This window comes from Rhinolophus ferrumequinum, chromosome 7, assembly GCF_004115265.2.
Source record: "Rhinolophus ferrumequinum isolate MPI-CBG mRhiFer1 chromosome 7, mRhiFer1_v1.p, whole genome shotgun sequence".
Lineage (NCBI taxonomy): Eukaryota > Metazoa > Chordata > Mammalia > Chiroptera > Rhinolophidae > Rhinolophus > Rhinolophus ferrumequinum.
In genome coordinates, this window is record NC_046290.1 from 4,565,377 (window position 1) to 4,591,776 (window position 26,400).

At 43.6% G+C, this 26,400-nt stretch overlaps 1 protein-coding gene and 1 long non-coding RNA gene across 2 annotated transcripts in view; one reads left to right on the forward strand and one right to left on the reverse strand.

The window, feature by feature from the left end:
- Window positions 1-292: 292 nt before the first annotated feature.
- Window positions 293-4,687, reverse strand: LOC117025091 (uncharacterized). Its single transcript, XR_004423549.1, has 3 exons — window positions 4,554-4,687; window positions 2,398-2,495; window positions 293-467 (listed from the first exon to the last, which is right to left on the reverse strand). It is a non-coding gene; the product is annotated as an uncharacterized LOC117025091 (long non-coding RNA).
- Window positions 4,384-26,400, forward strand: part of ADCY2 (adenylate cyclase 2) — a 359,401-nt gene continuing 337,384 nt past the window's right edge. The window contains exon 1 of the mRNA XM_033110844.1: window positions 4,384-4,727. Coding sequence (XP_032966735.1) covers window positions 4,521-4,727 — 207 coding nt within the window. The 5' untranslated portion in view covers window positions 4,384-4,520. The remainder of the gene's footprint in view (window positions 4,728-26,400) is intronic.

The following is a 26,400-nucleotide window of genomic DNA, read 5'->3' on the forward strand; positions in this document are numbered from 1 at the left end:
GATCACCAGAGACAGAAACGAATACACCGGGAAATGCTCTGTACTCAGCCCTTACGATATGCTCCGGGCTGGCCGTGTCCGAGGCTGTCCTTGGCACCGTGTATCCCTGTCCGCCTTTATTCAATCAATCAGAGCACTGTGACATAGGGAGGAGTCCAACAGTGCCCTTATTGACTGAGTTAATCTAACTGGATTTGGAATAGGAACTAGAAGATGGGTTCTTTTTTCAAGTCAAAGCCATGGATTCAATAACCTCTCCTGCAGCATGATTACTTACCAGATATATCACTGTTCAGGTGTGTCACAGTGTGTGTGAAAGATGACCAAATTAGGAGGGGAGAGGTGGCCTGCAGCTCCTGGGTGGGAAGCCTGCCTGCTTGTCCTCAAGCCTGCACCTGCAGGCTGTGCACGCAGGCCAGATGGGAGTACTGTTTACTGTCACCAGCTAGCAGGCTCGGCTCTCTGATCTGCAGGGCCCAAGGCAAAAGGAAAACGTGTGATTCCTTGTTCAGAAAATTTCCAAGAATTTTAAGATGGTGACAGCAGAACCTTAAACCAAGTGTGGAGCCCTGTGCAACAGCACAAGTCAAACACCCATAATGCCTGGCCAGCGCTGCCTGCTGGGTTCCAAGGATGAAGGGCTGCCCTCTAGTGTTGCAGGGAAAATGAAGTCTCCTTCCTAATGCTTATTCCTTTTTTTTTAAAACTCCCTCAGGTCCAGGTAGAGCTTCCACAGTTGGTTTCTCTGTGCATTTTATCACAAATAAGTTGATATGGAATAAATTTATGGGAGAACCCCTTTGTTTTCCATGCCTTACCCATGGTTTAGTAGCCCTGATATCCAAAAGGTATGGAAATGAACTAGAGGACCCCTTGGGGTCCCTTTAGTTGCATGAGGCTATATTTCATGCTCCTGGCTTTGTGCCCAAGGACATTTTTCATTCTACTTCGTGTTGCTTGTGAGTTATTATATTTTTCTTTTTTTTCCTTTCAAATAGAAACTGTTGTGAACTTTGTAAAAGGTATTTTAATTCTGAAACACCGATAGCATAACGATAATGATTATGTTGGTTCACATTTGACTTTGTATTAATGCAATAACGGAGGTCCCTATAAAAATAAAGCACTGAAACTAAAACAACAAACAAAAACCCAACAAAACCTCAGGGAAGGCTGATATATCCTTCTACCACCTGTGTCCATGACGATGAAATTAAAACTGTACAGGAGAGTTGGGATGAATGTTGATTTTTGTTTGTTTTGTTTTTAGTAGCCCTCCTTTTCAAAGTACTACATTGGACATTCCTACAAGGGTCTCAGGTCAGGTCCTCCTCCCCGCCCACCGAATGTCAGCAATGGTAGGCACAAAATAAATATTTGTTAAATTCGTGAAAAAATGAGTAATAAAAAATGTCATGAGGGTCAAGTACAAAATTCCCTCTGTGCGGAGTCTCTCCAATTAAAGTTTGCCCTTGCATCTACCAAAGTCTCCTTAAAGTTTTACAACAACCCTGTTTACCATTTGGAGCATATACATGTGGTTGTTGAAAATACCCAATCTCCCCCCTGGAACAAAAGAGAAAATAATTTATTAAACCTTTTCTTTTCCCTTACAAGTCTTTCAGTTCTTTGTTCCCCCAGAAACCTCAGTTACAAATTATTTACTTTTTCTTCCTTCTAGAGTGGGTGAAGACAGACATTTATCAGTTCAAGGGGTGAAGCAGCGGCAAGAATTGGAGAGAAAATGAATAATGTGTATGTTGTTCCAACAGGAAAAGGCTGGAAATGTGCAGCTCTGCCCAAATTGTGGACCCTGAGAAGGAAGATTCATGTGACATGAACTCTGAGAAGGAATTTATCTGCTGAGATAGACTCCCTCTGCTCAACTAAGGGCCCCAATTTTATAATTAATAAGAGCCAGACAAATCAGAAGCCTACAAATTTGGATATCTCATTTACATAAAATGGGCCTAATTAGAAACCTGGGTGGGAACTTTAGCTATAAAAGCCAGCTTACCTCTTTGCCTTCTGGCAACATAATTTAGGTTGCTACTTGAATCTGTCTCCCCAGACTAAAGCTCTTTTTGCTCAAATAAGTGCCTTTTAAAAATTCTTTATTACAGTCTAAAATTAATTTGGTTTACAAAACTCAGAAAGACCTTGGGCAGAGCTGGAGAAATCAAGAGAAGCCACACAGCGGAAACTGTGGCAAACTTCCCACTTCACCGTGTCTCCTTAGGAGAGGTCAGAGTCCGGATGTTTGTAAGTGATTCATCTGTGCTGCCTTTGCAGCTTACTCTCAGAACCACCCAAACCCTAGAATCCCCTGGTCCAAAAGAAAGAACCAAGCCCAATGGTTAGATCTGAACCAGCACGAAAGGCTGAGAATGGAATTACCTGGTTACAGTCTGCAGTCCAAGTGGTATGAGCAGAAGGGCCAGCAAGGAGAGGTTGGGGCTGCAGACCACCAGCCCAAAGACAGTTTCATTCAATTGCTAGGGCAGGAAGATACCGGCTGTGAGAGCAACAGGAGACTTTGGAGGGATCTCCTCCCATCCACTGCCTCCTCCCGGTTCCCCTCCTCTCCAGGTCTGGGGCAGGAGGGAAGGCCAGGGGCCAGGTGGAGCCTGGTGGGGCAGGACCCTGTGCCAAGGATCCAGTGTTCAGACATGCCCGTGAGCCCAGCTCCTCCTCTCCCTCTCCCCCACTGCCCCTCCACCAGCCCCCTGTGGCAGAGCTGTGCCTTTCTCTGGTCATATTCCCTGCGCAGAACAGACATTATTTGCTGCTAAGAATAACCCCTGGAAGGTTCGTGGTCACGTCTCCCTGCGTGGCCTGGGTCCTGGTCATTGGCACTCAGCTACCCAGCTCACATCCCGGGAGGGGCACAGGACAGCCCAGGCTGGCAGCAGGACAGTTCTCCAGAGGGTTTCCTAGGTGCTAGGTGGTGCCAGAACTGAGTCCTGAGAGCTGGTTGTCTGCTCAAAGAGACAACTGCATGCATGCCTAGGAACCACTCCCCTGGGCTGTTTGCTGGTGGGAGAGGAGAGGGTCACTGTGCTTCGGAGTCCTTGGGCTTGAGGAGCAGGTGGGATTTGCAGGTCTTTGTGCAGACAGCACTCACATAGGAGGAAACCTCCAGAAGGGTGGGATCCTTCGGAGAGCAGCCATAACACCCCCCCCTCCGCCCCTCCGGCAAGGGCCAGCAGTCTCCACTCCCAGGCTTGTTGGGAGGGGTCGCTGCCCCCATGAGGCTCCAGTCGCATCTCTGGCGCTTCCCGCGCCCAGCCCCCTGTGGTGGCCTGGAGGGGGAAAATCCGAGAGCCCATCCCTCCTACCCCGATGCCCAGATGCCCAGCCACGCTCCCCTGGTGAGACTTTGCTGCCAGCCCCTCCAGACAGAAGGGGCTCCGAGGGACCTTAACGAGCCAAAGGGTGCCCCCTAAACCTCCAGTACTGAAAACCTTGACCCACTGGGCACCGACAAATTGTGACTTCAGCTGAAAGTGCAGGACGCAAGCGAAGCTAACCCCCTACGCCCCAGGACTTGGTAGGGGTACAAAGTTCAATCATATCCACCTCCCTCCCTCCTCCATTGCGCATTTGGGGCTGTACTCTGCAAGGCGGACTCCACCGGCCCCAGTGGAGCCCAAGGGTCCCAGGAGGACCTTTCCGCCCCCCTGCACCGGGAAGTTCCCCTGCCCTATATGATAGTGGAGAGGAGCGTGGGAACCCCACTTCCTCTGCTCTAAGATGAAAAAGATGGTGGGAAACCCCAATCACTAAGGGCGGTAGGGTAGGGGAACCCCTCTTCAGTGCCCGCAGACAGGGAGAAGGAGGACGTCCTCGCTGTCCTCTGAGTAGGGGGTACTGAAGGATGGGAGAGCTCCCTGCTGCGCTCCGAGACAGTGGAGAGGGGTGTGGGAGCACTTCTCCATCCCGCAGCCCACAAAGAAGTTGGGGGTTCTGGGGGTGGGAGTGCCTCTCCCCGCCGCGCTGTAGTGGAGCGGAGGTCCGGCGCCTCCGTTGTCCTCTGAGCGCATTGAGAAGGGCAGAGACTGGGAACCCCCAGGCTGTGCTCCGAGGTGGTGGAGAGAGGTGGACCGCTCTGCGGCTGATGGTGGGAAGGTGGGAGGAGGGGACCCCCGGGTGCGGAGCAGCGGGTGCCCCCCACCCCCCGCACACCTCCCCACCCGCCAGCCCCGGCCTCCTCTCACGCGCCGCCGGGCCGTCGGGGGGAGGCGCGGGGTGGGGAGAGGCGGGCCGAGCGCCCCCTGTCGCACCCGCCCCCTCCCGCGCGGTGGCGGCAGCGGCGGCGCCGGGAGCTGCCCCCGAGGCCGCCGCCCGGCCCTCGCCCGCGCGTCAGCGCCCAGCCCCGGGCGTCCAGCTCCGCCCGCGCCGAGGCCCCTGCACGCAGCTCCCGGAGCAGGCAGCCCGGCGGCCGAGGCGGCGCGGGGGTGGGACGCGGGCCGCGCAGCCCCGGCCGGGCGCGCTCGGCCGGCGCCCCGCGAGCCGCCCCGATGTGGCAGGAGGCGATGCGGCGCCGCCGGTACCTGCGGGACCGCGCCGAGGAGGCGGGCGGCGGCGACGGGCTGCGGCGGTCCCGGGACTGGCTGTACGAGTCCTACTACTGCATGAGCCAGCAGCACCCGCTCATCGTCTTCCTGCTGCTCATCGTCATGGGCGCCTGCCTCGCCCTGCTCGCCGTCTTCTTCGCGCTGCGCCTGGTGAGTGGCCTCCCTGCGGGACCTGCCCCGCACGTTCCGGGTCCCCGAGAGGAGAGGGACCCAGCCGGCCGAGCCGATTCCCGCCGGGGCTGCCCTCGGCCCGCGGCTCCCAGCCCCTCCTGCCTGCCCGCGGCCGGCCTGGTTCGGGCGGGGGCTGCGGGCGCGAGAAAAGTTTCCTTGGCCGGTTCTGCCCAAAATAAAGTTACCGGGGTATTCACCAGGTGGACCGCGCGCGCGGCGTGTGTTTTTTCCGTCTCTGCGCTCTCCACGCCGCGCCGCTGCCTGCCACACCCGCTCGGACGGGTCTCGATGCCAATCAACCTCCGGCTTCTGCTCAGTCCCTGAACTGCCGTGTTAGTTTGGATTGGACGTTATTTAACTGTAAAGAGCCTGCCTTGGGAAAGTGGTTAATGACGAGGAAAATGTCAACAAAGTATATTCTTGTACTTCTCTGCCCTTAAATCTGTATGTATTTAGTCCCATAGACAGAAAGAGATGGGGTGTTTGTTGACCTGTGGTGTCTTCATCCTGTGAGTCTGAAGTAACAAGCATCCATGCTTTCCCGCTTCTAGACAGGGAGTTGATCGTGTGTGCTGTTTTGCACAGGTTATTAAAGTGGATTTCAGCACTGGGAACACGGTGCAACCCAACAGCTGATGTCAGTTTTGCCAATTTGTATTTTTCAAGCAGAAATCCTTGGCTCGCTCCCTTGAGCAGTGAAGGGAAATCTGTAGATGGCGGTAAACTTCCTGTTACTGATCCTTCTGTTTGTGTGGTTCAAACTTTTGCACCGCTTATGTATGGTATGTATGTGCACATTTTGTGCCAGGCATTGATTACCCAGTGAGATATTTTGGGGCAGTGGGTGATTTGGGAATGTCTCCCTGAATGATACCTTTTTTAGCTTAGACTATAAATAGGCACCTATATTCTGTCCCCTGAGCAAAGAAGTGGATGTTTTGCTCGTCTTGCAGCCAGTGTGCAGAATAGCTGTCTTCGGTATTTGGCAGTTTGTTTCTGATATCCTGAGCCAGATGGTGCTCAGATATTATGCATGGGAAAACTTATCACCATGGGGTTTTTTAAAAAGGATTCTTTCCCCCCACTCTGCTGGAGGGATGCTGTCTTCTGCTGGCATTCAGTGAGGTAAGAATTAAAAAGAGAATGTAGGAAATCACAATGCTACAGATCACACACTGGATCTTGTACTTAGAGCAGAGAGCACCCTGGGGGTGAGTTCAGGGCAGACCCCACATTGTGCTAACCGGCCTCGGGTGCTCCCTGGATGGGCATCTTTATCTCTCTTCACCACTTTTAGGACCAAAAAGGACTGGGAGAGAGACTTCTGCTCAGGCTTACTGGCAAGCAGTGTCTCCAAAAGCATCTTCTTTTCGGTCCTGTACTTCCTGGGAAGCAAACAACAGTTTTCCTCTGGAAATCTGTTCTGCCAGGACATAGCTGCCGGTGATTCTGTTGAATCTGTAATTGAAACCAGTTGTGGCTTGTTTCTCTTCTAAGTGGAAAAGGAGGAGCAGGTGATGGCCTATTTATAGGCCAATATATTTAGAGACCAGTGTGAAGTTCATACCTCCCCTAACGCCCCACTTTGTTTGCTATGACACAGACCTCTCATTTGATGTTGGATTCACTGGAGTCGGGCTGAGAGCACCCTTCTCTGATTTGTCTTAATCCTTGTGTTTCTTTACACAATTACTTTACATTCCATTTCACGTGGTGCAAACGCTGGCATGGTAGCCTTTTAAAGTTTACCCAGGCATCTTCACTTTTCCTTGATAAATCGATCATTTCCACACTTGTTGCGATTCAGCTACATCGTTTTAAGCACAAAGTGGCCATCCCCCGTGGTGTGGCTGTAGCCCGGGCAGATGTCCAGATGGATCCTGTTCTTTACCTGGTCCATGGACTGACTACTTGTAAATCCTTCAAGGTGATGAGCTGTGCAGAAATGTGCTAGAATCTGGGAGGTGGAGAGGCTACCTGCCGACAGGACCGGGGGCTGCAAGGCCAAGTGGGAAATGGGAAATGCCTGCGAAGAATGGGCACATCCTCAGAAACGAACTTAGGAAGGACTGAGACAGTCCTGAGCTGCCAACAGTTCATTTTGCTTTTGCTTTTAGTAATGTCACCAACAGCAGTTCCACTTCCCCAAATCGTTCTGCATCCAGATAGTCAAAGATGGTTGGGGTAGGGGCATTGGAAGATGGGGCCGGATAAACACAGAGCGGAGCTCATGTGAAGAGGGGTGAGCTCCTTTCTCAGCTGACCAGAGCCTGGCTTCTCAGAGACCTACCTTGGGAGATGGAAATAGCTGCTGGGGCCAGCCCAGGTTTCCACCTTCTAGCACTTCACTAGAATAGCTAGGCTCTGATGTAATTCAGGAGCTCGGCAAATCTATTTTTGCTGCCTGAAATCTTGGACAGATTCCTTATTTCCCATGAATCTGCCTGATTTTGATTTCCATTAGCTTCCATCAGTTCTTATAGTAGAGAAAGTCTGGCAGCTCTCTTAACGCACACCCATAGTCTCTGAGAATATTTGGATCACAACATGGACTTCGCATCATCCAAGGACAACTGATGTAATTGCCTTTGTATGCAGCGATTGTAAATATCTATTAAAAACACAAAAGTGAGCTGTGTCTCTACTTTGTATGTCTGCGATTGACGTTATTCACAAATTGGTTTCACTGAATTGCAGTTTGTGGTCAATCCATGATTCTACGCCATCAGTCGTGAATTTAAAGTAATCCTCAAAGTACTTTTATTATACTGTACAATAAATTCTGAATTCAAACATCACTATCTTGCTTTATTATTTTCTACATAAAATGTTATGAAGTAGGTTTAACCCCATATTTGTTAAGAGTTATCTTAGGCATGACACAAAGTAAATAGAACCTATCCATGATAGCATGTCTAGAATTTAAATATTCTGTTTAATAACAGACAGATATTTTCCGTTGCTTATCACGGAAAATTTTAATGACAGTACTGGCCTGATGAGCAAAGTAAACTTTTGCCTTTGGCATCGGAAACATGGGAACCAGTGAGACCAGACTTTAAGTTCTGAGTCTTATGATGGCCCTTCATTTTCTAGGACTGGTTCTCTTTAGTAAATGCGTGAAAATTCTGTCTCAGAATTAAATTTTCTCTCCTTTATTATGTCCAAAATCAGACAGCTTTTCTTAAAATTTGCCTGTCATTGTTAGGAAAGGTTGACATAAATTTTTTAGTTTGTCAAAATACCAGCCTGCTTAGGCAGGTTTGTTTTGGATAAAATTTATGATTAGAAATAGATAATATTTCAGGTACAATGGAAAACATTTATTTCCATAAGCTTTAAACAGTCAGATATTGGCATGAAATAGAATTTTTAAGTATGATACTGCAAGCCATATAAGAGTATATACTTTTCTTAAATACATAACCTGAAATTGGCTTTTTTATCCCAGACGATATTTCAGGGCCTCCAGTGGGTGGAAAGATGTCAGTGGGAAGAAGTCAATCCTTCACCCTTTTCTTGGGGGGTGGAAGACTGGAGAAGGCAGGTAAATATGCCTGACATCTCCTCTAAGGAACAGGAAATTCTATGCATACTTTCTCTAGTCTTGTAATTCTGGGGGTGGAGGGGAATAGTACGTGTTCTTAGGAATTGGAGTAAAGATAGCTAAACATAATTGTTTTGAGCATTTCTATACATGCAAGAAAATCTTACTTGGTGGGTATTTGGAAATTGCAACAGGTAATTCACTAGTCGTTTTATTTATAATTTAACCATGGTATAAACAAAAGACAAGGAAAAGTAATTTTCTGCAGGAAAAGTGGTTGCAGTTTAGAGGGCTAGCAAGGAAAGACTTCGGGGGCCTCCCGTGGGTATTACAAAGCATGCTTCAATGTGTGCTCAGTAGCTGTACCACAGGCAGAGACTGATGGTTACAAGCATCTGTCTGCTTTGGCATTTGTGTTTTGTCCCTTTCCATCTCTGTCGTTTTGGGCAAATGGTTTCACCTCTCCATGGTCCAGTTTTCCTGTTTGAAAATGGAATGGAACCTGCCTTCTAAGGTGACGGTGCAAGTAGTACATACAAATAATGCTTGGCACAGAAATTGCCCCCAGGAACTGTTGTCATTAGTGGGTCTTCTGTAGTTGCATTTTCACTGTTGCTATGAAAGAACACTTAGTCACATGGCATTTGAGTTGGAAGGGTGCTCATTTTATCTGTGGGGAAACCGAGACCCAGTGAGGTAAGCTCATTTCTTCAAGGTCATGCTGTCGTGGTATTGTAACTGGGTGCAGGGCGTTGGACTTTTCCTGGGTGAACTTTCCTTGAGCTCACTGCAGGTCTAGAATCCCCAGCTCTGGTCCTGGCAGAAAAGACCTTTTTTTGTTGAAATTTCATCCTGATAAGGACACCCTCCACCTTCATTCCGTGTAATGGAGTTACTTTCCATTTTCTTCTCTTTTAATGGTGAAGGAGTCTGGGTAGAGATGCTTCATCCCTGTTAACTGCCTGTGGTGGGGCCCCATTTATTCTCATTATGCTGAATATTCCCCTTGTTTTCCCTTTCAGCGGAGGAGCCGGTGGTGGCTCTGCTTTTGCTGTCGGAGCAGCCCCTGGTGTGCAGAATCCATTCTTACTGAGCTGTCTGTGAAACTCACTGACATTTTTAAATCCAACATTCTATTTAAGAGATAGTAACACCACTCAAGCGGATGTATAACTAAGTTAAAGGTTTTTTATGGTTGTACTAATCACTGTGAGAAGTCTGATCAGTAATTGCTAGTGATGGGGTGTCAAAGCCGGGTGTTACACATAATCCACTGGCACCGCGTCCTTTCTAGAAGTTGATGTTGGCATGACCACAGCCCCTATCACTTCACTCAGGGCTGCCTTCGCTGATGGGTACTGAGTGCCTGCAGGGATGGGCACTGGGATTGGCAGCCTCGTGGGTGTTGTGTCACCCTGAAGTGGTGACACGCTGATGTGATACCATACCCTAACACGGGTTCCCTGAGGGGGCCTGTCTGTCAGCCTGGAACCCAAGGGCTGAGCGTCTACACCGGGACCTCTGCAGCTCCCTCCACAGGGCTTCTAAGGGGCGCCCCTCACCCCAAGCCTCTTCCTCCCTGAGTGGCATAGTCAGTCTCGCGTGAGCTTCGCCCAGCCGTGGTCCTGCCGCACGCGCAGGTCTCTGCCTCTGCCATCTGCAGAGCTCATGGACGGTACCCAGTCCTGTCACCACCACATCACTGTCCCCTGACACGCGGCATAGTTTTGGGAATCCATCTTCTCGAGTGATTGTTACTTCGTTTGGGGAACAAGCGCAGCACTGCTCGTATTGAACGCAGCACTAACCATTTCGCAGGTGCTTAATTAACGTGTGTAACTTACCGTGTAGGCACGTTTTCCTTAGCAGCCGTCTTTTCCATCGCGTAACCTACTGGTTAAGAGCACGGATCTTTGCTGATACCTGCATCCGAGTCTCAGTTTTCCCACTTAGTACGTGTTCCTGACATACTGATTTATCTGCTGTACCTTCAGTTACTTCATCTGTGAAATAAAATGAGTAACACCACCAGGATTAGGGAGCTCTATTGGGAATTGAGATAGACCATGGAGCATCTAGCTGTACCCCACATCTGGGTGTACCCCACAAGTGGAGGTCACTGTTGTTATATTTGTGTCACGGGGGTCTTCTTGTCAAGGTCTCTGGTCGCTGTATCTCTTGTTGAAAACTAAATGAGTGCCAGGATTTTAAAACCTGGGAATGTGTTTCTATTTATGTGAGAAATGGTGTGCATTTAACTTTGAGTTGTTAAAGAAAAAGAGACAGAAGCATAAGTCGTTGAATTGAAAATCGCATTTTGCCAACCAGTTTCCTGACTCTGCCCAGAGTCCTAGCATGAACAGTGGTACTAGTGCCAGAAAGGATGAGAATACAGACCTGGGTGTGAGTATTTGGGACGCATCCGTCCAATTACTTCTTAGAGCCTGACCAAATCATCTTAAGAAAACTTGGCACTTGAACAGGAAATTTCACTTATTGGCACAATTAAAGTATGTTGTACGCATAGCTCACTGCATTTGAAACATACAGACATAATATACAATAGCTTCTTTTTAGAACCCTGAAATTTCTGAGAAGATTTCTCAAGATGGTTATTATTGTCTGAGAGTCAAGTCTCTAGGGTCCCCCCACCCCGCCCCCCAGAAGATAGTGGCTCTGACTTTAAGGTCTTAGAATTGGAACTTTTACCCATTTCCACCAGTGTCCCTTACTATCCCTCAGGTACAGTGATGTGGGGATAGCATAGCTCGGACCAGCCAGAGATCAACGATGCTGGCTTTCGTTCCTCCGGGCTTACCCCCCAAGACTGAACTAGTGTATGTGTATGTTAAATGTCCCGTATTAATTTTTTAAAGCTATACAAAATAAGGGGCAGAATAATTAAGAATTTTAAGCTACTAGTGTTCTGTGGACATTATAAAGGAAACAACAAAAGTTTAGACTAGTTCATTTCTGGAACCAACAAAAGTTATTGCTGTTACCTCTCAAAGCAGAAGACTAAAGTGATCAGGTGAATACACATGAAAGAGATAATAAAGAAATGTTAATGTAGTTCACACATATGGTGTACGTATTGTATGTACTGTCTGATCCTTTTCCCTCACTGACTTGCAGTTAATTCAAACGTGTATAACATATGTTGTTTGGAATTGGACTTTAGGTACACAGAATAGGACTTATCATTTGACTAATTTGATTCTTCTTTGATTCTCGAGCGCAATCCTCATTGATCTCTATCTGCTCACTTATTTATTTATGCTAAAACAAACACCTGTGAACCCAGTCCAGACTAGACGATCTCCAATAACGTATTTCCATCTGTGTGTGGCACCTGTCCCATCCCTTGCCTGCCCTCAGAAGTCAACCTCGTATCACACTCTTGGTTATTATTCTCTTTTCTTTTTGTTCATTTTATCACACACACATATATATCCTGCATACATATCTACAGATATCACATATGTATGGTATATGAGGTCTGACAATTAAGTTCGTGAACTTGTTGCAACAACATTGCTATCTTTTTTTGAAATCAGAGGGATTATTGATTATGGATTTGTACCCACTGGGCAAACAGTTAACCAAGTTTACTATTTGGAAGTGCTGAAAAGGCTGCATGAAGAAGTTAGATGATCTGAACTTTTCACCAACAATTCATGGCTCTTGAATGACAGCAATGCACCAGCTCACAGGGCACTGTCTGTTAGGGAGTTTTTAGCCAGTAAACAAATAACTCCCTCCCTACTCACCTGATCTGGCCCTCAATGACTTCTTTCTTTCTTTACCCTAAAATAAAGGAAATATTGAAAGGAAGACATTTTGATGACATTCAGGACATCAAGGGTAATACGACGACCGCTCTGATGGCCTTTCAAGAAAAAGAGTTCCAAAATTGCTTTGAAGGGTGGACTAGGCCCTGGTGTTGGTGCTTAGCTTACCATGGGGAGTACTTTGAAGGTGACTATAGTGATATTCAGCGATGAGGCATGTAGCACTTTTTCTAGGATGAGTTCGTGAACTTAAGATTGTCCGATCTTGTGTATGTGATGTGAGTAGTGAAATGAAGATCCATTTACATATTTTTTCTTTGTGGAGAATGAAGTTTTGCTGATCCATTTTAGTTATTTCTTTACCCACATCTGTCACATATCAAAATTTCATGTGAGTGGTTTGTTTTACGCTTTCTCTTCTGTCCCGTTGGTTAAGTTTTGTTTTTATCCTTGCAGTACTGTGTGTGCGCGTGCATATGTGTACGCACGCGCGCACACACACACACACACACACACACAATATAATTACTAAACCTTTATAACGAGTGTTTATATTAAGTAGGACAAGTAGCATTCAAGTCCTTTAAAATTTCTTGGTTATTCTTGACCTTTTGTTCTTCCATATAAACTTTACGATCAGCTATGTCAATCTCCATATTAAAAAAAAAAACAAAAAACCCAAAAACATCTCTACTGGGATCTTGTTAGTATCATATCAAACCTATTGATTTATTGCTGAGAACTGATATTTTATGATATTTTCTACCCTTGAGCATGGCTGTGGGAGGATGGTGTCATGTATTAATTGCTGTTGAGAACATCTGCTGTACCCTGGAGGACATTCTCCCAGCCCCACGAGGTGTCGTCCCCAGGCAGGCCCTGTAATGGAGTCTTTACACATTCATTCCCTGCTTCAATCAAGGACGCTGCTGCAAGGTGATGGGGGGTGGGGTGAGACCAGCGGATGCCAGTGGCGCTCTGGGCAGAAGGACTGTAGACAGGAAGGCAAAACCCATACCCAAAGAAAATTCAAGTGAGAACAAAGCGCTGCCCCTTCCATCATGGAAGAGGTCAGTGGTAATCAGCCTTACGTAGATGGCTGGCTGCACCTCCAGAGGATGGTGCATGTAAGGGGCTCAGAGTCACGGTGCTTCCGCTGTCTCCTTTTTGGTGGCCATACTGAATTCTGCAGAACCTGCTGTAATTCAGACCTGGGGTTTTATTTCCTCAGGCATAGGACACTGTCTCTAAGAACACAGGCCCAGGTCAGGTCCCAGGGGGCTCTGGGTGTCTGTATCATTTGCTCTTGCAACTTACTTGTGCCTTCAGCCCTACCTGAGCCCTAACTGCTGCCTTCCACCTCGACTTGGTGGTGGGATGCCCCTGTGGGCGCCTGACTTCATGGCCTGGAGGTCCCACAACTGTCCGTTAGTGATGGGCGGACATCTCGGATTGCTTGGGGACTTGGTGGTCCAGGGTCAGTGTTCACTTCCTTCTGGGATCTGGTGATAAGCCACCAACTGTTTTTCAAAAGGAGAATAATTATCTGCAGAACCACTGAGAAGTCTTTATGAAGCACTGATGTGGGTGAAAAGTGGGAGCTTTCAGGGAAATCTGTGAAGACAAATGTGGCTGGTCACCCAAAAGGTGACTGAAGGAGGAACTCCAGGGCAAGGTCTCTGAGAATCTGTTGCATCTTATGTAGCCACTACCTCTGTGCTGCAGCCGAGAGTCTGCTTGGCCACTGTTGAACTTGGGCAGAAGAGCAGGCTACGGGGCAGGGAAGAGTGAGCACCCGCTGAAATCTGCCTGGACCCCTGTGATGGCCCGCGGCCGTCCCTGACTGTGACGATTTTATGGGAGGACTGCATTCTCTTCCCAAATCTGGCACAAATTCCTCTTCTGAGCCATTTGGAGAAAGGGGTTCTGAGAAATGGAACTCCCAGCAAAACCAAGCTGACCATAGATAATTCAGCCCAACTTTGAAAATGACGGTTTCCCTCCAAGATCCACTTGTATTCCAAGCACACCACAGGTGTTGATATGTACTGTTTTCATAATTCTTTTCAAATTTATGTTATGATTTCTTTTTCAGTCCAAAAGTTAGAGCTGTGCTTTTTATCCAACAGATATGTGGTAATTTCTAAGTTATGCTTGCTTTTATTATAAACCTAATTTAATATTGTTGTGATCAAAGAACATGGGTCTGTGTGATCTCTTGGAAATTTTTGCAAGTTGCCTGGTACATAATTAAAAAAAAAATCCATGTGCACTTGAGAAGAATATTGTCCTTTTTGAGGTTGGATGTGGAATTTTGTATTTGTCAATTAGGTCAAACTTGCTAAATATGACATTTGAATCTTTGGCATTATTTGTTTTGTTTTCATTTTTTTTGCTTGACCTATTAATGGCTGGATGGAGGTGTTGAAATCTATTCTTGGTGGATTCACTTATTTCTTCCTCTAGTTCTATATATTTATACAATTTGAGGTAATTTTGTTAGGTTTATAAATGTTTACAATTGTTATAATTGCATGGGAGTTTTTATTATTTTATCTTTATCCTTAAAGTTATTTTATATTTTGTAAGATGTTAAAATAGCATATTTTCATATTTTTGTTTTCAACCTTTCTTCATCTTTTTGCTTAATCCTTTCTCTTGTAAATAGCATAGAGTTGGGCTTTGTTTTATGATATAGTCTGTGAATCTGCCTTTTGATTGGCATGTTCAAGCCATTTATTTAATTATAATAATTAACATATTTGCAATAGTTTGCACCATTTCACTTATTTGATATCTCAATTTGGTATCTGTCTCAATTCCTTCTCCTTACTGTTTTATTTTTTGGCTTTATTTTTTTTTTCTTTTCTTTCTCTCAGTTTTTTCCCTCTGATGATTTGGAATTTATACATTTTATTTGTATTCTTTTGGTGGTCGCCCTTGAAATTTTATCGTCATAAATATTTCAACTGGGTCAGTCTTGACACCAAGGTCATTAAATGACCTTTGAACACTTTATCTCTAGTATTTCCTCTCCTGACTCTATTAAGCTTATTATTAAATATTTCAATTTTGTCTTTTTAAACCTAGAAAATAGATACTTATTATTCTTTCAGATAGATTTTGTGTGTTGAGTTGTACCACAGTGTTTGCCATTGTATTTGTTCACCTCATTCTTTCATATCATGCAGTCTTTTTAGAATTATTTAATTTCCTAAAAGTTTTTTTTTAGAGATTTCTTTTTTCAGTTACAGTTGACATTCAGTATTAATTTACATTAGTTTCAGGTGTACAGCTTAGCGGTTAGACATTTATGTAATTTATGAAGCCCCCCCAACCCCCGATTAGTCTAATACCCACCTGGCGCCATATATAGTTATTACCATATTATTGACTACATGCCCTATGCTGTACTTTACATCTCCATGACTATTTCATAATTTATACTAATTTGTACTTCTTGATCTCTTCACCTTTTTCACCCAGCCCCCTAACCCCTCTCCCATCTGGCAACCATTAGTTTGTTCTCTGTATTTATGAGTCTGTTTCTGTTTTGTTTGTTCATTTCTTTTGTTCTTTAGATTCCACATATAAGTGAGATCATATGGTATTTGTCTTTCTATGTCTGATTTATTTTACTTGGCATAATATGCTATAGGTCCATCCACATGGTCGTAATTGGTAAGATTTCATGCTTTTTATGGCTGAGTAATATTCCATTGTATATATGTACCACCTCTTCTTTATCTAGTAGTCTATCGATGGGCACCTAGGTTACTTCTATATCTTGGCTATTGTAAATAATGCTGCAATGAACATAGGGGTGCATATATCTTTTTGAATTAGTGTTTTGGATTTCTTCAGTTAAATACCCAGAAGTGGAATTTCTGGGTCATAAGGTAGTTCTACTTGTATTTTTAATTTTTTGAGGAACCTCCATACTATTTTCCATAGTGGTTGCACCATTTTACATTCCCACCAATAATGCACAAGGTTCCCTTTTTCACATCCTCACCAACACTTGTTTGTTGGTTTGTTGATGATAAGCATTCTGATAGGCGCGAGGTGATATCTCATTGTGGTTTTAATTTGCATTTCTCTGATGATTAGTGATGTTGCATGGTATATGCTTCCATTTATTTGTATCTTCTTCAATTTCTTTCTTCATTGTCTTATAATTTTCCAAGTACAGGTTTTATACTTCCTTGGTTAAATTTATTCCTAGATATTTTATGTTTATGCAATTGTAAATTGGATTTTCTTCATTTCTCTTTCTGATAGTTTGTTATTGGTGTATAAAAATGCAACTGATCAGGGTTCCCTCTATATAGTGTCATGTCATCTGCAAGTAATGATGGTTTTACTTCTTCTTTTCCAATTTGGATGCCTCTTAATTCTTTTCCTTGTCCAATTGCAGTGGCTAGAACTTCCAGGACTATGTTGAATAAAAGTGATGAAAGTGGACATCCTTTTCTTGTTCCTGATTTTCAGGAAAACGCTTTTAGCTTTTCCTCCTTGAGTATGATGTTAGGTGTGGGTCTGTCATATATGGGCTTTATTATGTTGAGATATGTTCCCTCTCATCCCACTTTGCTGAGAGTTGGGTTTTTTTTTTTTTATCATAAATCAATGCTGGATTTGGTCAAATCTTTTTTCTGCATCTCTTGATATGAACATAGGATTTTTATCCTTCATTTTGTTTGTGTGGTATATTACATTAATAGATTTGCAGATATTGAACCAACCTTGCATCCCAGGAATGAATCCCATTTGATCATAGAGGATGATCTTTTTACTGTATTGCTGAATCCTGTTTGCTAGCATTTTGTTGAGGATCTTTGCATCTATGTTCATCAGGGATCTCGGCCTATAATTTTCTTTTTTTTTGTAATTTCTTTATCTGGTTTTGGCAGCAGGGTTATATTGGCCTCCTAAAATGCGCTGGAGAGCCTTGCCTCATCTTTAATATTTTGTACTAGTTTGAGAAGGATAGGTGTTAATTCTTCTTTGAATGTTTGGTAAAATTCACCTTTGAAGCCAGCTGGTTCAGGACTTTTGTTTGTTGGGAGTTTATTGATTACTGATTCAATTTCATTAGTAGTGATTGGTCTGTTCATATTTTCTGTTTCTTATTGATTCAGTCTTGAAAGATTGAATGTTTGTAGGAATTTATCCATTTCTTCCAGATTGTCCAATTTGTTGGCATGTAATTGTTTGTTGTATTTTCTTATAACCCTTTGTATCTCTGTGAAGTCTGTTGTTACTGCTCCTCTTTCATTTCTAATTTTATTTATTTGGGTCCTCTCTTTTTTTTTGTGATGAGCCTGGTTAAAGGTTTATCAATTTTATCTTTTCAAAGAACCAGCTCTTTTTCATTGATCTTTTGTGTTTTTTAGACTATATTTCATTTATTTTCTCTCTAATCTTTATTATTTCTACTCACTTTGGGCTTTGTTTGCTGTTTTTCTCTGGTTCCTTTAGGTGTAAGTTTAGATTGTTTGAGATTTTTTTCTTTCTTGATGTAGGCTTGTATTGCTATGAATTTCCCTTTTAGGAATGCTTTTGCTGTGTCCCATAAGTTTGAGGTCATTGTGTTTTTATTTTCATTTGTCTCAAGGTATCTTTTGGTTTCATTGTTAACCCATTCATTGTTTGGTATCATATTATTTAGCCTCTATGTATTTGTGTGTTTTTCATGTTTTTATTTTTTATGTTTTTGAATTGATTTCTAGTTTCACATTATTGTGGTCACAGAAGATGCTTGATATGCTTTCAGTCTTCTTAAATTGATTGAGACTTGTTTTGTGCCCTAACATGTTATCTCTTAGAAAACGTTCCATGTGCAATTGAAAAGAATGTATATTCTGCTGGTTTGGGGTGAAATGCTCTAAAAATATTAATTAAGTACATCTGGTCTAATGTGTCATTTAAGGTTGCTGTTTTCTTGTTGATTTTCTATTTGGAAAATCTATCTATTGTTGTCAATGAGGTGTCAAAGTCCTATACTATGACTGTAATACTGTTGATTTCCCCCTTTATGTTCATCGATATTTGTTTTATATATTTAGGTGCTCCTGTTTTGGGTGCATAAATGCTTACAAGGGTTACATCCTCTTGTTGGATTGATTCCTGTATCATTATGAAATGTCCTTCTTTGTTATTTTAGCCTTTGTTTTAACATCTGTTTTGTCTGATATAAGTATAGCTACTCAAGATTTTTAGTTTGTTTCCATTTGCATGAAATAACCTTTTCCCATCACTTTGCTTTCAGTCTATGTGTGTCTTTCGATCTGAGGTTGGTCTCTTGTAGATAGCATATGTGTGGATCTTGTTTTCTTATCTACTCAACTATCTTATGTGTTTTGATTGGAGCTTTTAATCCATTTACATTTAAAGTGATTATTTAAAGTGATGCGTAGTTATTACCACTTATTATTCATCTTTTTCTCTTCTTCTTCTTAAACAAGTTCCTTTAACATTTCTTGTAACACTGGTTTGGTGGTGATGAACTGCTTTAACTTTTTCTTGTCTGGGAAGCTCTTTATCTATCCTTAGAGTCTAAATGATAGCTTTTCTGGTAGAGTAACCTTGGCTGTAGGTCCTGGCTTTTCATCACTTTGAAAATTTCATGCTCATCCCTTCTGGCATGGAAAGTTTCTGTTGAGAAATCAGCCGACAGTCTTATGGGAGCTCCCTCATAGGTAACTAATTGCCTTTCTCTCGCTGCTTTTAAGATTCTCTCTTTGTCTTTAACCTTTGGCATTTTAATTATGATGCATCTTGGTGTGGGCCTGTTTGGATCATCTTGTTTGGGAGTCTCTGTGTTTCCTGGGCAGCATGTTTATTTCCTTTACCAGATTGGGAAGTTTTCCATCATTATTTCTTCAAATAGGTTTTCAATTCCTTTCTCTCTCTTCTCCTTCTGATACCACTATGATGCGAATGTTGGTATGCTTGATGTTTTCCCAGAGGCCTCTTAAACTGCCCTCACTTTTTGGATTCTTCTTTCTTTTTGTTTTTCTGATTGGGTGTTTTCTGCTACCTTATTTTCCAAATTGCTGATTCAGTTCTCTGCTTCATCTAATGCACTGTTGATTCCCACTAATATATTCTTCATTTCAGTTATTGTGTTCTTCATTTCTGACAGGTGCTTTTTGTTTTCTATCTCCATTTTTATGTTTTCTATCTCTCTGTTGAAATTCTCACTGAGATCGTTGAGCAGCCTTATAACCAGTGTTATAACGCTGCATCTGGTAAATTACTTGTCTCCATTTGTTTAGTCATTTTTCTGGAGTTTTGTTCTGTCCTTTCATTTGGGATATCTTTCTTTGTTTCCTCATTTTGGTTTTCTCCCTGGGTTTGTCTCTGTTAGGTAGAGTTGTTATGTCTCCTGGTCATGGTAGAGTGGCCTTATGTAATAGGTATCCTATGGGGCCCAGAGGCACAGTCTCCCTGGTCACCTGAGCCTGGTAGTCCAGGAGTGTCCTTTGTGTGGGTTGTGTGTGCCCTCCTGTTGTAGTTGAGTGTTGATTGCTGTTGACACGTCATTGAGTGGGATTGACCCACAGGCTGACTGGATGTGAGGATTGGCCATGACCACAGCACACGAGCTGCTCTGTGGGGGCTGACCCATGGTGTAGGATTCATTCCAATGGGCTCTAATGCCTATTCAGACCACTGTTTGGGTTTGGCACTTTTGGGGCTAATTGGGTGATGCTCTGTTGTGGTCTGAACTGGCCACTGGGTATGTTGCTTCTGGGGCATCTTCAGAGGAGCTCTGAAGGTCAGCTGCTGCCTCTGACTGGCCTGGGCCTGGAGCTACAAAGTGATCTGTGTTGGATAGCTGCTGTTGTTGGACCAAGACAGGCTGCCACCAGTACCAGGCCTGGGACAGTTCATCAAAAGCACAGGACACCCAGAGGCCTGCTGCTGCCTGCCTATAAGGTTTAGCCAGTAAAAGAGCATAGGGCAATATGAGAATTGGTTGAGGAGGGGTTTTAGGGAATCACCAGGGTGGGGCAAGTGGTGTTCACCACCTTAATGCAGATTCAGATTTGGTGCCAGTGCTGAGCCAGGGGACACTCAGCATAAAAGCACAGGGCACATAGAGGCTAGCAGCCACCTGCCTGGAGCCAGTGGACCTTTGAGAGCTTTTAAAGAAAAACTACAGTAGGAGCGTAGGCTGGCTGCCTGTCCCCGAAAGAGCCTCTGGCAGGGCATGAGTTGGTTGGAGCCAGGTCCCAGGGAGGTACCAGGGTAGAGCGAGTGGAGCTTACCAGGCCAATGCAGTTTCAGATTTGGCTATGTAGGGGAGGGCTCAACACAAGAAAAAAGGTATCTGCCTGCCAGCTACATGGGAGGCAGGCACAACACGGGCACAGTGGCGGCTGTCCCTCCAACCCTCGTCCTAAGCCACACAACTCAGTTTCTTCCTGTATGTCTCTGGTGCCTCCTGAGCCATTGTCCCTCCACCAGAGACTCGGGTGAGTACCTGCAAGTGCCTGAGTCTGTGTGTGGGCCTTTAAGAGGATGCTTGGGTTTCCTGCAGCCTTCCATCTCACCCAGACAGACGTAATCCCTGCTGATTTTCACAGCAAGATGTCATGGGGCTTCTCTGCCTGGCGCTGGAATCCTGGGCTGGGGAGCCTGGTGTGGGGTTGGGGTCCCTCGCTTGTCAGGGAGAAACTCTGCAGTTGAACTATTCCCTCCAGATTCTCAACTGCCACTTGTGGGTGTGGGACCTGCCCATTTAGAGTCTCTGCCTCTCCCGTTAGTCTCCACATGGCTTCTTCTGTATATCCATAGTTATAGGACTTGTGTTCAGCTAGTCTTCTGATGGTTCTTCAGGTTGATTGTTCTATAATTTAGTTGTAATTTTGATTGTGGTCATGGGAGGAGGTGAGCACAGCATTTACTTTGTCATCTTGATCAGAACAAGAAAGGATTTCTCAGTGGTAAATTCCTACTTTAAAAAATGATTTATATGCAAATGTTTGTATTTTTGCTCGTATAAAAAAACAAAAAAACACCTGATTTTTTAGCTATACAAGGTTGACTGTTATTTTGTGCTCAATAATTTGCCATTACTATCTTGCTGTTGAAATTTCTGCTCTCATGTTAACTGTTGTTCTTTGGATGATGCTTCCGTTTTCTTTGGCCACTCTTAAGATGTTCTCTTCATCTATTAACATTTTGCATTTTTATCATCATGTAAATATGTTTGATTTATTTTTGTTTAGCTGGCATTGTGGAGTTGTAGAATATTGGTTTTTGCTAGTGCTGGACAATTCCCAACTGATCTGTCTTGATATGAAATCTCGTCTCTTCTTGTTGTAATTCAGGAACTCTAATCAGATATGTTATACCTTCTTATTCTTTTTATTCTATTTTCCATGTCTTAGGCTTTCTTATAATTTTTATCTCCTTACATTTTTATTGCATTGTATATAAATTCTTTGGTTTATCTTTCACTTCAGTAATTTTTAAAAAACTGTGTCTTTTTTTTTTCTATTTAACTCAATTGTTTAGCTTTTATTTACATTATTATATTTGTCATTTTCAAGTTTCATTTTCTCTGTTTGTACCTTAGTGATTCCTGTAGTATTGTCATCCTTGAAATTGCTGCCTTCATTTCTTTCAATATGTCACATGCAGCTATTCTGTATTCTCTGGCTGTCAGTTTTGACATCTGTTATCCTTGGAAATCTAAGCCATTTATAGCAGTACCACAGTTTTCGAACATCTTCGTTGATGAACATTTCGGTTTATGAATGCCATAAATCTAGAAGTAAATGCTTCGGTTTTCAAACACGCCTCGGAAGTCAAATATGTCACGCAGCTTCCGCTGAATGCAAGATCCTGAGGCCTAGCTGCTGGCTGTTTTCAAATGTTTCAGAATTCGAATGGTCTTCCAGAAGAGATTACATTCGAAAACTGAGGTACCACTGTATTACTTGTTTTGGACCCTTGTTCTTAGTGACTCTGCTCATTCTGGTGATTTTTGTTGTAAAAGGTTGTTTGATTGTCATTGGTAGGTATTGACGTTCTACGTGAGTAAGTTTTTCCAAAGACTAATTTGCTCCTGTTTCCAAGATAGCTGGGATATGCCCCAGTCAAGGTCTGCTTTGGGTCCCTTTCACCATGCTCCATGTTTTGTGCTTCTACAGCCTGCCAGGCTTCTCAGCCTCCAGGCATCTCTGGCACCCCTTGTTGCTTACAACGCATGGGTGGCTCTTGCTCTTCCCAGCAGCCCTTAGCTCCATGCCTTTGTGCACTCATTTTCTTTGGGGGAGGGGCTGCAGGGTGGGGACAGAAGGTTGAGGGGAGGAGAGGCGGAAAAATTGGAGACCTTGTCTTCCTTTTGTGAAACTAGAAGTGCCTCCAAGAACATTTTGTATTTGGGGTCCGGTTCTCATAGAAGGGGAAGTCCTTTAAAGTATGATGCCTGATGTGGAACCATTTCCCATGTAAAATACTTTATGTCTTTATCCATAATCTTAATATGTGAGTGAGAGTGTTGGCTAGTGTAATAGGAGCTGAGAATAAGTAAATATGGCCAGAGCCTAGGCCATAATTTGTGTGTATGTAACAAGTTACTTGTATAATTACAAGCAGTGGATGATAAATCTTTGTAAGCAGTTGGAAAGTGGTTTATCTTTCACATACCGATAATTTGCGTGTTTATTTAAAAAATATTTCTATGTTGTGGATTGTTCAGCATGACAAATGGACTAAGGTTTACATATGGGAAGGCTTTCAGTTTTTCAGAATTAGTTTTGAATTTTACATTTAGATCTATGGTCCATTTTGAGTTAATTTTTGTGAACGTTGTAAAGTATGTGCCTAAATATACTTTTGGGGTTCTTTTGGCACGTGGATATCTATTTAGTTTATGTAAGATCTTTTGTTGAAAATACTATCCTTTTCCCTTTGAGTTGTCTTTTTTCCTTTACCAAAGATCAGTTAACTACATTTGTGTGGCTCTGTCCTCTTCCATTGATCTACTTGTCTATTTTTCCAATACCACGCCATCTTGATTACTGTAGTTTTATAGTGAGTCTTGGAGTCAGGTAGTGTCAGTCCTCCAGCTTTTTTCTTCTCCTTCAACATTGGGTTGGCTATTCTGGGTCTTTTTGCCTCTTCATAGAGAATGTGTTGATAACTACAAATTAACTCCCTGGGATTTTTATTGGGATTGCACTGAATCTATAAATTAATTTGGGAAGAACTGACATCTTGACAATATTGTCTTCCTATCCATGTGCACGGACTATCTCTCCATTTGTTGAGATCTTCTTTATTTCATCACAGTTTTATAGAAATTTTTAATCAGAATTTTTATTTACTCTTTTCACACCTCATTGTAAATAAAGTATCACTATATATGTGGAAAAGAGTGAAACATGTATTTTCTATTATGTCACACACACGTATATTATATGTGAATGAATGAAAATATATAGCTGCACGCATACACCTGCACTCAAATATGTATCATAGCTAAAGGCTGATTTCTTTTTGTCCAATGACAACCCTTTCGAATAATTTGTGGTAATAAAGTAAATTATTATTTAGAATGCAAAATGGGCATCATTCCAATAATGAATAGTCAGGCTAGCCTTGGCGAGAAAGTACTGAGATTTGAAGGGGAAAAGGATGTGCTGGTCATCACAACAACAGTCTCTCTTATTGTGGGGCGCCTGTCAGGCACAAATAGCCACCGACCACGCCGTGTCCCTACTGCTCTTCACAGGAAGACCCAGGCTTAGGGGGGCTCAGAGCTCACCCCGACTCACGCAGAAGGAACTGACAGAAACGGTTTCTACCTGCAGTCTCTGGGACTTCAACACACTTCACTAAAATATTTTTTATAAAAAAGCAGTGTTTTACATTAGCTTGGCCCTTACCGTCTAAGTGAAAAATAGTGCTGTTTAATGAAAAATAAAAAATGCACGTGGAAACGAAGGAAAATACAGACAATCTGTTGCACCATGAAAAAGCGTCTGAGAAACAAAGGAGCTGTCACATAATAAATAAAAGAGATGGGTATTTAATAGGTCTAGCAATTAGAAGCCATCCAAAATTACCAGAAAATGCATTGAAAATGAAAGAATAGTGTTGGAAGAGAGCAATAGGAACGAATTATCATAACGGTAGACGACACCGTGCCCGGCATCTCCCTTTCAGAGGCATTTTGGGGTGCTTCATTTACTTTGTGTTATCTGGTATTTTTTTCTTACCCTTTTAAAGGCATATTTTAAAGGCCTGTGAGTACATTTTAGTACTAATAAAGGCAATTTAGTACATTTCATTTAGTTTGCATTATGTCATATTTTTTTGCATGAAGGGAGAAAGGGTGGGGGTACATAAACATATTTAATTTAGATTAACAATGTTTTTAATGTTTGAGGTTGCTTTATTTTAAGCCACTCTGTTTGTTTTATACTCTGAATTTTGAAAACTCAACCAGCTCCAGAAGAAAACAGCCACGGGGTGTGTCTTGTGGCTTCATTCATCTTCCCGTCCACGGGGAGGGAGGAGGACCGTGGCACACAAGGTCTCAGGGCATTCCTTTATTCAGTTTTCTTTGCCTTAAGAAAAATGCGTGATGCCAACAGCGAGACTAGGAAAGAATGTAGTTTATAAGCTTATACATTCTTTAATGAATACTCTACTGTTGTTCCTTGACACTTTTATAAAAGATTCTATTTTGTGGAGACATCTATATTAAAACTTGCTTGGAATTGTAGTTCAAAGGGAAGTATGGAAATAATTGATGGCTGTTCTCTTTCTAGAAGAGCCCCTATCCTTCAGTGGGCTCCAGTTTTCCAGGGGGTCAGGTCAGAGGCCTCATGAGCAGCAGCTGACCATCTCTCGCCGTGGGCCATCGGGGAATCTGCTCCCCCACTGAGGTGGGGAACACTGCTTGAACATCCTCCTCTGATGTGTGGAGAAGACTTGGTACTGTTGGAACCTGGTGAGCAGGGTTAGGCCACCAGCCCCCCCAGGTTCACATTACGACTGAGGGCCTTTCCTATGCCCCTTCCTCCCTAAAATATATTTTCACAGTTATAGTTTATAAGTGTGTTGGCATGAAGAGTTATGTAATCTTTGACCCTAAAAGCTTGTGGGGTTTTTTCCTTCTGGTTCATTAGGGGACCCAGGTCCTGTATCCCCCATGCCTAGTGGAAAAGTCACCGTGAGGCCCAGACAAATCACTTCTCAGTGATGAAGACCCTGATATTTAAAAAACGAAAAGTGAGGTAGAGACTGGCATGTTTCAAGCCTCGCACAGCGTGACATCTTAGCCGTGGCCCCAGCACGGTGAGCACCTGGGTCCTTGGCCACAGTTAGCTCTTTTAAAAGGAAGTGCAGGAGAAGTGCCTCCAGGTAACCCAGTTTGTCCTTCACTTCCTGGAGGGACTCCATCACAATCTTTCTGTCCCTTTAGCTCCTAATTTTCACTTTATGTATATTTTCGTACCATTTTCAGTCTTTCTGGTGAAATAAGAGCCAAAAAAGTCAACAGTTGTTTCTCCCCTACGGAGTTAATGAAATAAATGAAAAGTCCCACTGGGAAAACAGTTGTCCTGGTAATCCCTTAGCTTTCTGTCCATAGCTCCCTTAGGTTTATTTTGGGAGATGTAAAATAAAATCAGTTTCCGTGGCTCCCTGTGTGCAGCGATCCTAATCTCAAATCCCGTATGCCCAGCGGACATGCTGTCGTGTCCATGCTTACGTTGACTTGGGGTGTCTGAGTGCTGGGGAGCCCTGGCAGCCTGGTGGAGAGCTGATACCCTTTTGCAATGATTGTCACATGTGTCTGAGGGTAAGAGTACAACGTAGGCACTTAATCATGGGCAAAAATAGCCATGGAGGGAGAGAATAAGAACATCACATTTGATCCTCTTGTCTTTGGCCAGTTCTGGAAACATACGTTCGTTTGGTCACTCAAGGGCTGGCCCCACTTGGTGTGGCCCATCATCTCTGCACAACCAGAAGGCGGAATACAGACCCTAGGTCCCTGGGCTGGAGTCCCGGTACTCTGTCCCTCACTGGTTCGGTCACCCCATGGCAATTCATTTTCATTCTTGGGGTTCCAGTTTAATCCCCTGTAGAGTATTGCTAACACCAGTGCCCCCTCATAGGGCTGCCGTGAGTATTAAAGAGGTTAATACACGTAAGAGCGCTTAGCCCAAAAATGCATCTATTGGTATTTCCTAGGGTTGTTGCTGTCGTCATTTCCCCAAGAGTTACTTAACACCCATAAAACAGAGAGAGAGAGAGAGGTGGAGTCATTAGGGTGAGCCTGGGT